Source organism: Euprymna scolopes, chromosome 19 (assembly GCF_053919585.1).
Source record: "Euprymna scolopes isolate OS-2025 chromosome 19, ASM5391958v1, whole genome shotgun sequence".
NCBI classification, from domain to species: domain Eukaryota; kingdom Metazoa; phylum Mollusca; class Cephalopoda; order Sepiida; family Sepiolidae; genus Euprymna; species Euprymna scolopes.
In genome coordinates this window covers 16,072,728-16,084,818 of record NC_136500.1, presented here as the reverse complement: position 1 = coordinate 16,084,818, position 12,091 = coordinate 16,072,728, and the positions used below count along the sequence as shown (strand labels likewise).

Sequence of the window (12,091 nt, the reverse complement as noted above, 5' to 3'; positions counted from 1 at the left end):
TTAGTAAGGATACTGGAAAACCTATTTTGTCAGATAAAATGAGAACAGAAATCACAAAGCTTGGTTCAAAATATTTTCAGAACAGTCATGGACTTTTTCTGCATATAAATAATCGCACAATGAGTAGTAACTGGTTCAAGAGGAAATTAGCAAATGGCGAGGTGGTGACTCGCTCCTGGCTAGTGTATTCGCGTTCCAAAAAGTCTGCATATTGCATCTGCTGCCTGCTCTATTCCCGATCAGAGCATCAATCCACATTGCAGCAGGAGGGTAGATTTAGTCAGTGGAAAGCACCTGAAAGGATGACCGTTCACGAAAATGCTAAGAATCACCGAGAGTGTTTTACACTGTGGAAAGAACTGGAAAGAAATCTGACTGAAAAAAAGGGATTCTTGACATAGAACTCCAGTTACAAATCGAAAAAGAAAAGCAGAAATGGCGTGACATTCTCATGAGAATATTACACGGTATCAAATACTTGACAAAACAGAACCTTGCTTTGCGAGGACACAGGGAATCACTTCAGGCAGATGGTAACTCAAATGTGGGTAATTTCCTTGGTTTAATGAAATTTCTTGCCGTCTTTGATCCTGTGATGCGAGAGCACCTCGCTCTTATTGAAAGTCATCCTTACGCATTATCTTACATTTCCCCAGGTGTTCAGAATGAATTTATTCATATTATGGCATCTACCGTTCGCAAGAATTTACTAGACAGCATTAAAAAAGCTAAGTATTATGGTCTTATATTCGACTCAACCCCGGACCAGGCACATCGTGAGCAGATTTCAGAAGTTGTAAGGTATGTGGATATTGATTTTGAAAGGAAAACAGTTTGTGTTAGAGAGTCCTTTCTGGGGTTTCTCCATATACGTCAGAAGGATGCTGCAAGCTTCGTTGAAGTTATCATGCAACAACTGGAGAAAGACCAGATGAAGATAGAAGATTGTCAGTCACAATGTTATGACAATGCTGCTGTGATGGCGGGACACAGAAGTGGTGTGCAGCAAAGAATAAATGAAAAAAACAAGCTGGCAGTGTTTGTAAATTGTGATAACCATTCACTTAACCTTGTAGGTGTTCAAGCAGCCAGGCAAGACACAGAAATGGTCTCGTTCTTTGGAGTTATTGACTCATTGTATAGCTTCTTTTCCTATTCCACACAGCGGTGGGAGAAATTAAAAGATGCTGTCCCACTGGTTTTAAAGGCTGAAGCAGAAAGCCGTTGGAGTTCTAGAACAGAAGCAGTGAAGCCTGTACAAATGTATCTTGACAAAATCGTTGATGTACTAGACAGCATGATAGAAGATGTCAGCCAAACAATTGATACCCAGAGTGATGCTAAACAACTAGTAAATCGCACACTAACATACGAGTTTCTAACATTGTTGGGTTTTTGACACAAAATACTTACGCCAATAGATAGAGTGCAAAAACGATTGCAAGACAAGACAATGAATTTTCACAATGCTGCCCTAGACATAAAAGGTCTAAGAGATAATTTCAATGATGCAAGAGAAAATTTAGTTGATGAATGCTTGGAAGATGGCAAGAACCTTTGTGAAAAATAGGACGTTGAAATCAAAAGAAGGACAAGGGGAAAAACAAGAATGGCTGGTGAAAATGCACGAGATGCCGGGTTATCAAGAACAGATGAAATGAAACGAGTCATGAAGGGAGCTCTAGACCGCCTGCACACAGAGATGGATGATCGATTCTCCCGGTTATTTGACATCGATTCCAAATTTGGCTTTCTGTTGGATGTCCAAGGCCTTTGTTACGGTACTGACTCATCTGACTGTGAACAATTAGAGTCTATGTGTGAAAATTTAGGAGCTGTGTACAATTCAGACATAGATGGCAAGCAATTATATGAGGAGATTATTGATTGCAAAATGTTGATATCAAGTCGTGCCAACTTAAAGTTATCGCGTCCTGAAGACCTTCTGACATTCATAGTTGAATATGGTGATGAGAGCGTATTTCCCAATCTTTGAATTGCTTTGCAAATAATGTTGACAATGGCAGTATCTATTGCAAGCTGCGGGCGAAGTTTCAGTAAACTGAAACTAATTCTTTCATGTCTCCGAGCCTCAATGAGTCAGGACAGATTGTGTGATCTAGCTTTGATGAGTATAGAAAGGGAAGAATTAGAGAAAACTAATTTTGATAAAATCATAGACGAATTTGCTTCCATAAAGGCACGAAAAGTGTTATTTTAGAATGTTATTATTGAAACAAAAAAGGCCGGATTTATTGAGGTTTATTGTGGTATGTTTGTTATCCTTCAATTTCTTCATAATAAAAATAAATGAAGTATGTTGTAGTCCTTTCTTTTTGGATAATTTAGAATTTTATTTCTTAAAGCAAGCCATATAATTACTTTATTAAAACATTCATTTCATGGTTTATCTTTCGTTAAAATTGTGCCTGTATTATAATATTATGTAGGTTAGGTATATCTAAGGGATAAATTATTAAGAAGGGGCGCACATTCAAACTTTGCCATGGGCGCCATTTTACATAGGTATGCCACTGCTGATAAGTTTCAGATTGTACCTCTGTGTGTAATGAAAGAATGTAAAAGCTAGGCAATAGGCAGGGTCTATCTATTCCTTAAGCAATTTATTTGTTCAAGGCACCAGCCCTAGGAAAGTTGTTGATCAGGCCTAAGGCGGCCTCTCTCCACTATTTGTTTGGTGTAATGCTGCATGCAGTCAGTAGCACAGATTTTACATCAGTTTTTATTTCTACTAGATGGCTGACCTGACAAGGTCTGCATGTCCATCACACCAAGAGGTTCTAAACCAGATGTTTCTACATCCCTACCAGGAGAAATATAAATAGTAAGTATCTACTTAATTTAGATATAAATATAAAATGTAAATATAAAATATAGATAACTAGCAGGATCCGGCAGAAGTAGGGGACAAAGCCAGAACAGATTCAGTAAAGGACCCCCCCCCACCTACCTAAAAACAAATTAAACTATGGGATTGTTAGTGGAGACTGTTGTTGGCCCTAGAAAATAGCAGGCACTGACAACCATGGCCCAAATGAAATTATTTGGCTTCCACCATCAGGCATTATCTAGTAGTAGCAGCTAGTGGAAGCCACTGGCTGTCATTTTCAGAACTAGTAGTTACTGATACTAGTTTGGGGCAATTACTTGCAGGTACTGGTAGTAATTGGCTGCCTTTTAACTGGCAGTTACAGACAGTCATGGTCAGTGTCAACCTTAGACTGTTCTGAAATGAAGTTGTCTGTCTTCAGTGATGAACACTGTTGGTTATTGACATTTAGTGATGTTTAGTAGTGTTTACTGCAGCTGTTGATTACTGTTGATCATGGACTGATCATTGGATTGCTGTGAAATGAAATCGCCTGGCTTCAGTTGTCAGGCATTGTCATTCAGTAGCTGACACTGTTGGTCACTGACGGTTATGACAGTGATTGGTAGTAACTGGTGATCAGTGCTCTCTTCAAGTGATTACTGTGACTTCTTGACATGGGCGGTCATGAGCAGACACTTTGTCTTCAATTGTGGGCCACTGTCATCCAGTGATGGGCACCATCGTCCATGATGGTCATTGCTCTTTTAAAGTGGTTACTGTCACTTCATGTTATTGCTGCTTTGGGGCAGTTACAGCTGTTTTGAGGCGGTTACTTATGAGTATTGGCATGTACCTGTGGTGACTGGTGGCCACTGGCTACTTTAATAACTATTGGTCATAGATATATAGATATAAAATATAAATAAGTATTTATTATAGATATAAAAATAATTATATATATATATATATATATATATATATATATATATATATATATATATATATATATATATATAAAATGGATTAATAAATTCCAACGAAAGAAAGATGTATATTTAAATAAGGGAGTAGTCACCAACAATGTGTATTTTTTAACATTATTTTATTATTCCGTGTCTTGGTTTTTCATTGAGAATTATGTTTGGATCATTGTAATAATGTTTTTAAGTCATTGAAATCACACTGCGGAAAAGAGGATACCCACTACCACTAATACAGAAAGGTATTGAATTGGCTGAAAAAATTCCAATAGACCCCAAAAGAACACAACAAAGAACAAATTCTAGCATACGTCTCTACACACAACACAAACAACCCAGAACTATTCACACAGATAACAAAAAAACCTTATCCTCCTCAATCAGAACGACAAACTAAACAACATACTTAAAACAACAAAAATAATAAAAAGCAAACGCCAACCCAAAAACTTAAAACACATCCTAACTTCCTCAAAACTCGTCCCACATACTACAAAAGGAGTTACAAAATGCAACAAATCGCGATGTGGAGTATGTGACATAATAATAGAAGGTAACAAAAACCCAGCACAAACATTCAAAATAAAAAAGGATCTAAATTGCACCTCTAGAAATGTAGTATATGCACTAAGATGCACAACATGCAACAAATCCTACATAGGCGCCACCAAAAATTTCAGCAGTAGAGTGGCCTTACATAAGAGCAACATAAAAATTGCAGATAACAGACACCTCTATGTTTCAAAACACGTACACACATGCAGTGGAAACAGCTTCAAAATAATGCCAATCTTCCAAACAGACAATCATTTTTATTTACTTACACAGGAAAAAAACTTCATCACCAGATTCACTCCTGAACTGAACAGAACCTAATACCATCACACAAAAACATGAAATGCAAGGTACACTCGCATGCACACCCATACACATACACATATACACACCCACACATAAATCAGAACCGACACACACGTGCGCGCATACAACCACACACAGACATAACACCCCTATCTCTAATACAACACACTGAACAATACCAACCCTACTTAACCTCGAAACCAACAACACTAGGAGACACCTAGAACCATAGTATAATATCTGTTCCAACACCTCGCTCCCTCCTCAGTCAGGGGAGGAGAACCCCCTCATGACTGAAACGACTATCATCCCTTCTATCATCCCCCTCCCATACCTACACCCCCTCCAATGCCCCCCTCTGGGGAACAAAATCTTCCCCACACTAGGAACCGATCCTGAGTCTGGCCATACCCACATGGGGAGACAAATAAATAGAAACATTAAAAAATCCCCTATTTTAAATACACCCCTCTTTCTAAACAAACATAATATAAGACTAAAACGAAAAATCACAATACTAAAATCCAAGAATCCAAAAAATAAATATCAAAATAGAATGAAAGCACCCTACCCTTACTTCAGAAGAGCCAGTCCCCCCCTCCCCACACATACACATTAGTAACGACCTCGGACCACAGCTGCCTTCCTAAGGAAGCAAATAACCCCAAAATACTATAAAACAATATAATATACACATTCCCAAACCAATAAAAGCAAACACACACACACACGCACATACACGCGCACACACACACACACATAAACACACACCCTACCCCACCCTAAAGGAAAAGAAAAAAACATTAGCAGAAAGAGATAGCTACTACAGAGAGGTCAACGCCTCCCTGGACAAGCCAAATAAAAAAGCAATAAAAATTCAGCATACCAATGTATAATAAACACTTACAAGCCTCCACCCCTTGGAAAAACTTCAAACTAACTACGAAAATCGAAAATCGCCATTTTTACACATTTGAAAATAATTTCTGAGGAGGACGCATCACAGACCGTCTGAAACGCGCGTAAACGATTTCAATGACTTAAAAACATTATTACAATGATCCAAACATAATTCTCAATGAAAAACCAAGACACGGAATAATAAAATAATGTTAAAAAATACACATTGTTGGTGACTACTCCCTTATTTAAATATATATATATATTAAGTTATAAAAATATATATTGCAATCAAGCTACACAGAATATTCTGCGTTTCATCCATGCTAGGATTCGTCAGGCTTATTTGAAGAGTTGTGGTTATCTCGCGTTTTTATATGCACACATTCTATTGAGTTTTTAGTTAGCCAATCAACTTCCTAGTGGACCACGCCCCTCCTAATCAGCCAATGGGCAGGCACTTACAAGGCAAAGGCCAAGTTGACCTTAGGTTCAACCCTTCCTTTGTGTGCTTTTTTAGTGGGAAGCATAGATATCTAGTGATCTGACCTATTTTAAATCTGGGTGTAGTTAAATGTGATTTTTTAAAAAATATGTTATATACTTATATATATATATTATGTTATACATATATACATATTATGTTATATATATATATATATATATATATATATATATATGTATATGTATGTTTATTTTGTGTATTTATTTTCTATTGTTATTGTTAATTTTAAAATTACTTTGTATCGCTATCCTAGAGTAAAGTTTATCCTGTGTACACAGTTGTTCACTATTTCTCTCCTACAGTTTAATAGATGTTGGAGTTCTTTAAAATATAGGATAGCAAATTTTTCATAACGGCATAACCTACATGGATCGTCTAGGTCTCTACAAGTGTTTGCTTTTCTTACTATTTTCCATTTGACTACCGGAGGACATTCTCTTTCTTTGAGTTCCTAGTATTTATTTGCTAGTGTTGTTTTCATTCAATGTTTTTCTTTTTTTGAACGTACTTTTGTGAGCACATTATCGGATTTTGAAATCTAAGGAAGTCACACCTACATAATATTTCTTGTTATTCGGGTTTTCTTTCACAAATATATATATATATATATATATATATATATATATAGATAGATAGATAGATAGATAGATAGATAGATAGATATTTATAGATAGATAGAAAACAAGAATCTACTGGTTAAATAAATATAAAATATCAATATAAAATATAGATAAGTATCTACTTATTATTAATATAAATATAAAATATGGATATAAAATACACATAATAAGTATCTACTTAAATATAGTTGTTCTGGCTTCTAAAAAAATTAAAATTAGATATGAGATAAGTCTCCCTCTTGTAAGAAGTATGTAAATATATAATGTAGGGAGCAAATTAATTAGTTTTTCTATATTTGGGGGTAGGAGCATAGAAGAAAAAACCCAATAAAATAATCAAATTAAGCACAAAGAATATATACATGTATTAGCAGACTCAAATGGGGTGTGGAAAACATATTTTAAATTCTATTTAAATGTGTGTTGAAACGCAAGATTTCAACAGGCTGACAATTTAAAAGCAAGGACAGATAACTCTTTTCCTTTTTGTTTCGTTCACCTAACTTCCCTCTATTTTTTTAAACAGTTTAAATCTAGAATAGGTCAGCCAGATGAATTTTATGGATAAAAAATGCAAAGAATGAAAGAGAGGGTGAATATAAAAAAGATAAAAGAAAAAACAAATAATAATAAAAAATAAACATCTTTTAAAGCCAAAATAATGAGGAAATAACTAAATTAAGAAAAATATGAAGCATAATGCATACATACATGCATTCTTGTATCATGGCATGTTCATGCTGTAGATGAAATCATGTTAGTTTTTCTCCATAGACTTTGGTCCATTGTTAGTCAGATCCCTCTAAAGACATCACATGATTTTGAACTTCCCCAGCGTAGTGGCATCTGATTCACCTGTTTGCACCATATCCGTTGTCCTTAAATCATCCGCAAAGCTGCAGTCAGATAACATAACTCTTTATACCATAGAACCATTGATCTGCTAGAGATTCATCCACCTTCATGCCCATCCAATCTCCTGCTACCGACGTCATCAGTTACTTTCTACTAGATGCATGTCTTAACTAAGACTAGGGGTGCATCTCTCCCAGTGAATTAATGCAGCCCCAAATACCAACTAGGAAATTTCTTATGACTTGGCGCGTACATGCATTAGACAGACTAAAATGAGGTGTGGAAATCATATTTTGGATTTTTGGGGGTAAATTTGTGTTTTTCCAATACCCACCTACCTATGTTAAAAATGGCTTTCTAAAACCTCTCAAAAGTTTTAATTATATGGAGTTATCTCCCCTGTTTTTTCAGTCTGTTTTCAAAATGGCACTACATGATCAGCGCTTGCCGTTTAGCCATAAAATTTGATTTCCTTATTTAAGAATATAACTACTTTATCAATTTAGATGATTTTTGGTGTACAATATTTTCCTCCATTATAGGTGCATATATCATACAGATTTTTCTTTATTTTTGTTTTTTCATGGGGGAAGTTCTAGGCAAACACAAAATTCTGTTTTAATTTTTCTAATTGTATTAATAAATAATATCATGGCATGTGCTCTTCAGAATTGTCTGATTTATTCACAGCTTCCTTTGTTCCTGCTCGTTTGGCATATTGGTGTAGTGGTCTCCATCTATTCACTGTTTTAATACTTCATTTAAATACAGCTTCCAATTCAAGTAGTTTCTTTCCAAGAACCTCATGTTGACTATTTTCCTGCTATCTATAGACTTGGTCTTTTCAAAACTAAGGTCGGTAAGTATCTCCTGTCTTTGCAATAATCATCATTCATTTTTGTTAGATCCTTACATCAAGTGGTTTTATGCTTTGTCTGGAGTGATTTCCATAATATAAAAGAAAGATGAAAATGTGTTACATCTCAAGAAGTTCTTAAAGGAACATTCCAAACAAAATTAATAAATTTAAACATACATTTTCTCTCCAAATTGTCGAAATCCAAAGAGAAAAAGGTGAATTAAAATGTTTGAATATGTTTGCAAATAATTAAGCCATGCCCTTAAACTCTCTCTATTGCTCTCTTGAAATGAATGCAACCTTCTTTCTCATTAGGATTTGTTTTGCTAATTAATTGATGTAATTATTGTTATAGATGTTTTTTTGCAGCTAAGAATGCTGCGTCTATACTGAGGAATTGACAAGAAGATAACAAGATATGTTTTTAAAGTTAACTATGAAGATGTACTATTGTAAAATTTTAAGTGGAAATTTGCAAAAATAAATTTAAAAAATTACACAACAGATGTATTCAGCTTGTAATGTAGCCATTACACTAACCATGTCATTGCATTTCAACAACTTGGACCCACACATTATCTGGTACTGTTACAGGAACAAACAAGGAAGGACATAAAAAATATGACTCAGCATCTTTTAGGTGAATACAAAATGCATTCATTCCAGTAAAACGCACTTCACTGTGTTTCAAAATATCATGAATATGTCTGTCGAGACACTCTTTCACGCAAGTGTCTTTGTCGTTGCTTGCCTTTCCACTTTTTCGACCACATAGCGCATTTTCTCTCTTGCTGCACAAGAGTCAAAACATATCCAATCACTTCCTTTACTTGACTACGTGCTGTCCTTTTTTATGCCTGTCTTTTTTCCTCCTTTCTGTGACATCAGCATGTGCACAGTTGCTTAATTGGCATCTGTGTTAAGACAGCTGCTGCTGCTGCTAATATTAGGTTGAGAAGAAAGTTCTTGCAAAATTTTTAATTTGGATTTCAAATTATTTATTATCAAATGAGTTTTCATTATAATACCTTTACTTTATATATCATTTTAAAGAGTGTTTCTCGCTCTATCTAATCATTTAAATTACAATCGTTTTAAACCAATCATGTTTTCTTTTCAGAACGTTGAATACAAGATGGAAAAAAAGTAAATTCCCACAATTTTCTTATTTCAATTTAAGTTAGGCCGAAAAGCTGCTGTAACGGCCTGTGATATCAACTAAGCATTTGGCCCTGGAACTACTACTGAACGCACAGCACAATGGTGGTTTAAGAAATTTCATGGTGGCTACAAGAGTCTTGAAAATGATGAGCATAGTGGTCGGCCATCGGATGTTGAAAAAGATCAATTAAGAGCCTTAGTTGAAGCCAATCCATGCATAACTGTTTGAGAACTTGCTTGTGAATTAGATGTAACGTATACAATGATTTCCAAACACTTGAGAGAGATTGAAAAGATAAAAAAACTTGATAAATGAGTACCTCATGAATTGAACGACAACAAAAAAAAACCCATTATGAAGTGTCATCTTCCCTTCTTTTATGCAACAAGAACGACCCGTTTTTTTTCGACCAGGTTGTGACTTGTGATGAAAAGTGAGTTCTTTATGATAACTGGCCATGCTCAGCTCAGTGGTTAGATACCAACAAAGTTCCACAACACTTCCCAAAGCCAGAGTTGGACCAAAAGAAAGTCATGCTGACTGTTTAGTTGTTTGCGACTCGTCTCATCCATTACAGTTTTTTAAATGCAGGCGAAATCATTATCGTGAGAAGTACTGTCAACAAATGGATGAAATGCATCAGAAACTTTAACAACAACACCCAGCATTAGTCAACAGAAAAGCCTAATTCTCCTCCATGACAATATCTGAGTGCACTTTGCTAAACAGACTCTGCAAAAGTTGAACGAATTGAGCTACAAAACTCTGAAGAACTGAAGATTTTTATATTACTGTCATAAATACACTTGTTTTGCGTTGGCAAAAGTGTGTTGATTCTGATAGTGTTTATTTTGATCAATAAATATTTGTTTGGGCCAAGATATGTTCATCTGAATTTAAAAGTTAAAAACGACAAAGACTTTCTTGTCAACCTGATAATTTTGCTAGTCAGCTATCAGACAGCTGCTGCTGATTTTCTAACACGCGTGCCATACACGTTATGTTACAGTCTCGCTTTTAGCTTATCTAAATGTGACTTATCTAAATGTGACTGCTGAAATGCTTGTTTAAATAAGATTAACATTTTGAATATCAAGAACAGGAGACTGCTACTGTACTAGTAATAAACATTAACATTTCTTTCCTCAAAGAGCAGCCATAATGAGGCTGTTTGGTCATAATCAATCAGACTCCTGGGCGTATTAATATCAATTGAACCTTTGAATGACTACATCCAGACCCATTAGGATTTGGAGAGCAGTCAGGGAGCTTCCAGGCACCAATAAAGACGTTCTCTCTCAACTGGGCAACCAAGCAAGGCTATCTTCACTTGAAGATATACAACTCTAAAATACTTTTTGCAGCCGCACTTTCTTATTTTAATTCTTTTCTTCACTGTCAAAACCATTGGCAACCTACACTCAATGGTGTTGATCACTTAAATGCATATCATTATCATTTATTTACTTTTATTTATAAAGGGCGTTTGGTCACTTTGAAATTGTATACCTAAAAAGAAAGGAAGAAAGAAAAGAAAATGCAAGAGTGAAGCTAATCAAGTAGAGAAGGAAAGGCAGAGGCTTAACATGCCTGTAATCTATTTTTATTTGAATTTTCATTTTGCGGAGGACAATCTTCAAGATATTTTGTGTCTACTAACGTTTGAACTGAACTGAACTATTATTTTTTTTTGTATTATTTACATGAATGTTTGTATTGTTTAGATGAATGTTTGTATTATTTACATGAATGTTTGTATTATTTACATGAATGTTTGTATTATTTACATGAATGTTTTGTATTATTTACATGAATGTTTTGTATTATTTACATGAATGTTTATATTATTTACATGAATGTTTGTATTATTTACATGAATGTTTGTATTGTTTACATGAATGTTTGTATTATTTACATGAATGTTTGTATTATTTACATGAATGTTTGTATTGTTTACATGAATGTTTGTATTATTTACATGAATGTTTGTATTTTTTACATGAATGTTTGTATTATTTACATGAATGTTTGTATTTTTTACATGAATGTTTGTATTATTTACATGAATGTTTGTATTATTTACATGAATGTTTTGTATTATTTACATGAATGTTTTGTATTATTTACATGAATGTTTTGTATTATTTACATGAATGTTTGATATTATTTACATGAATGTTTTGTATTACTTACATGAATGTTTTGTATTATTTACATGAATGTTTTGTATTATTTACATGAATGTTTTGTATTATTTACATGAATGTTTTGTATTATTTACATGAATGTTTTGTATTATTTACATGAATGTTTTGTATTATTTACATGAATGTTTTGTATTATTTACATGAATGTTTGTATTATTTACATGAATGTTGTATTATTTACATGAATGTTTTGTATTATTTACATGAATGTTTGTATTGTTTACATGAATGTTTTGTATTATTTACATGAATGTTTTGTATTATTTACATGAATGTTTTGTATTATTTACATGAATGTTTTGTATTATT

General features: G+C 34.2%; 1 protein-coding gene across 1 annotated transcript; it reads left to right on the top strand.

Annotated features, from left to right (window-relative positions):
* The first annotated feature begins 451 nt into the window (after window positions 1-451).
* Window positions 452-1,399, top strand: LOC145240089 (zinc finger MYM-type protein 1-like). Its single transcript, XM_080103709.1, has one exon. It carries the CDS (start codon window positions 452-454, stop codon window positions 1,397-1,399), a length of 948 nt encoding a protein of 315 aa, XP_079959835.1.
* The last annotated feature ends 10,692 nt before the right edge of the window (window positions 1,400-12,091 follow it).

Excerpts from the sequence above, each read along its gene's own strand:
- LOC145240089 (XM_080103709.1), top strand. The coding sequence starts at position 452 with ATGAGAATATTACACGGTATCAAATACTTGACAAAACAGAACCTTGCT.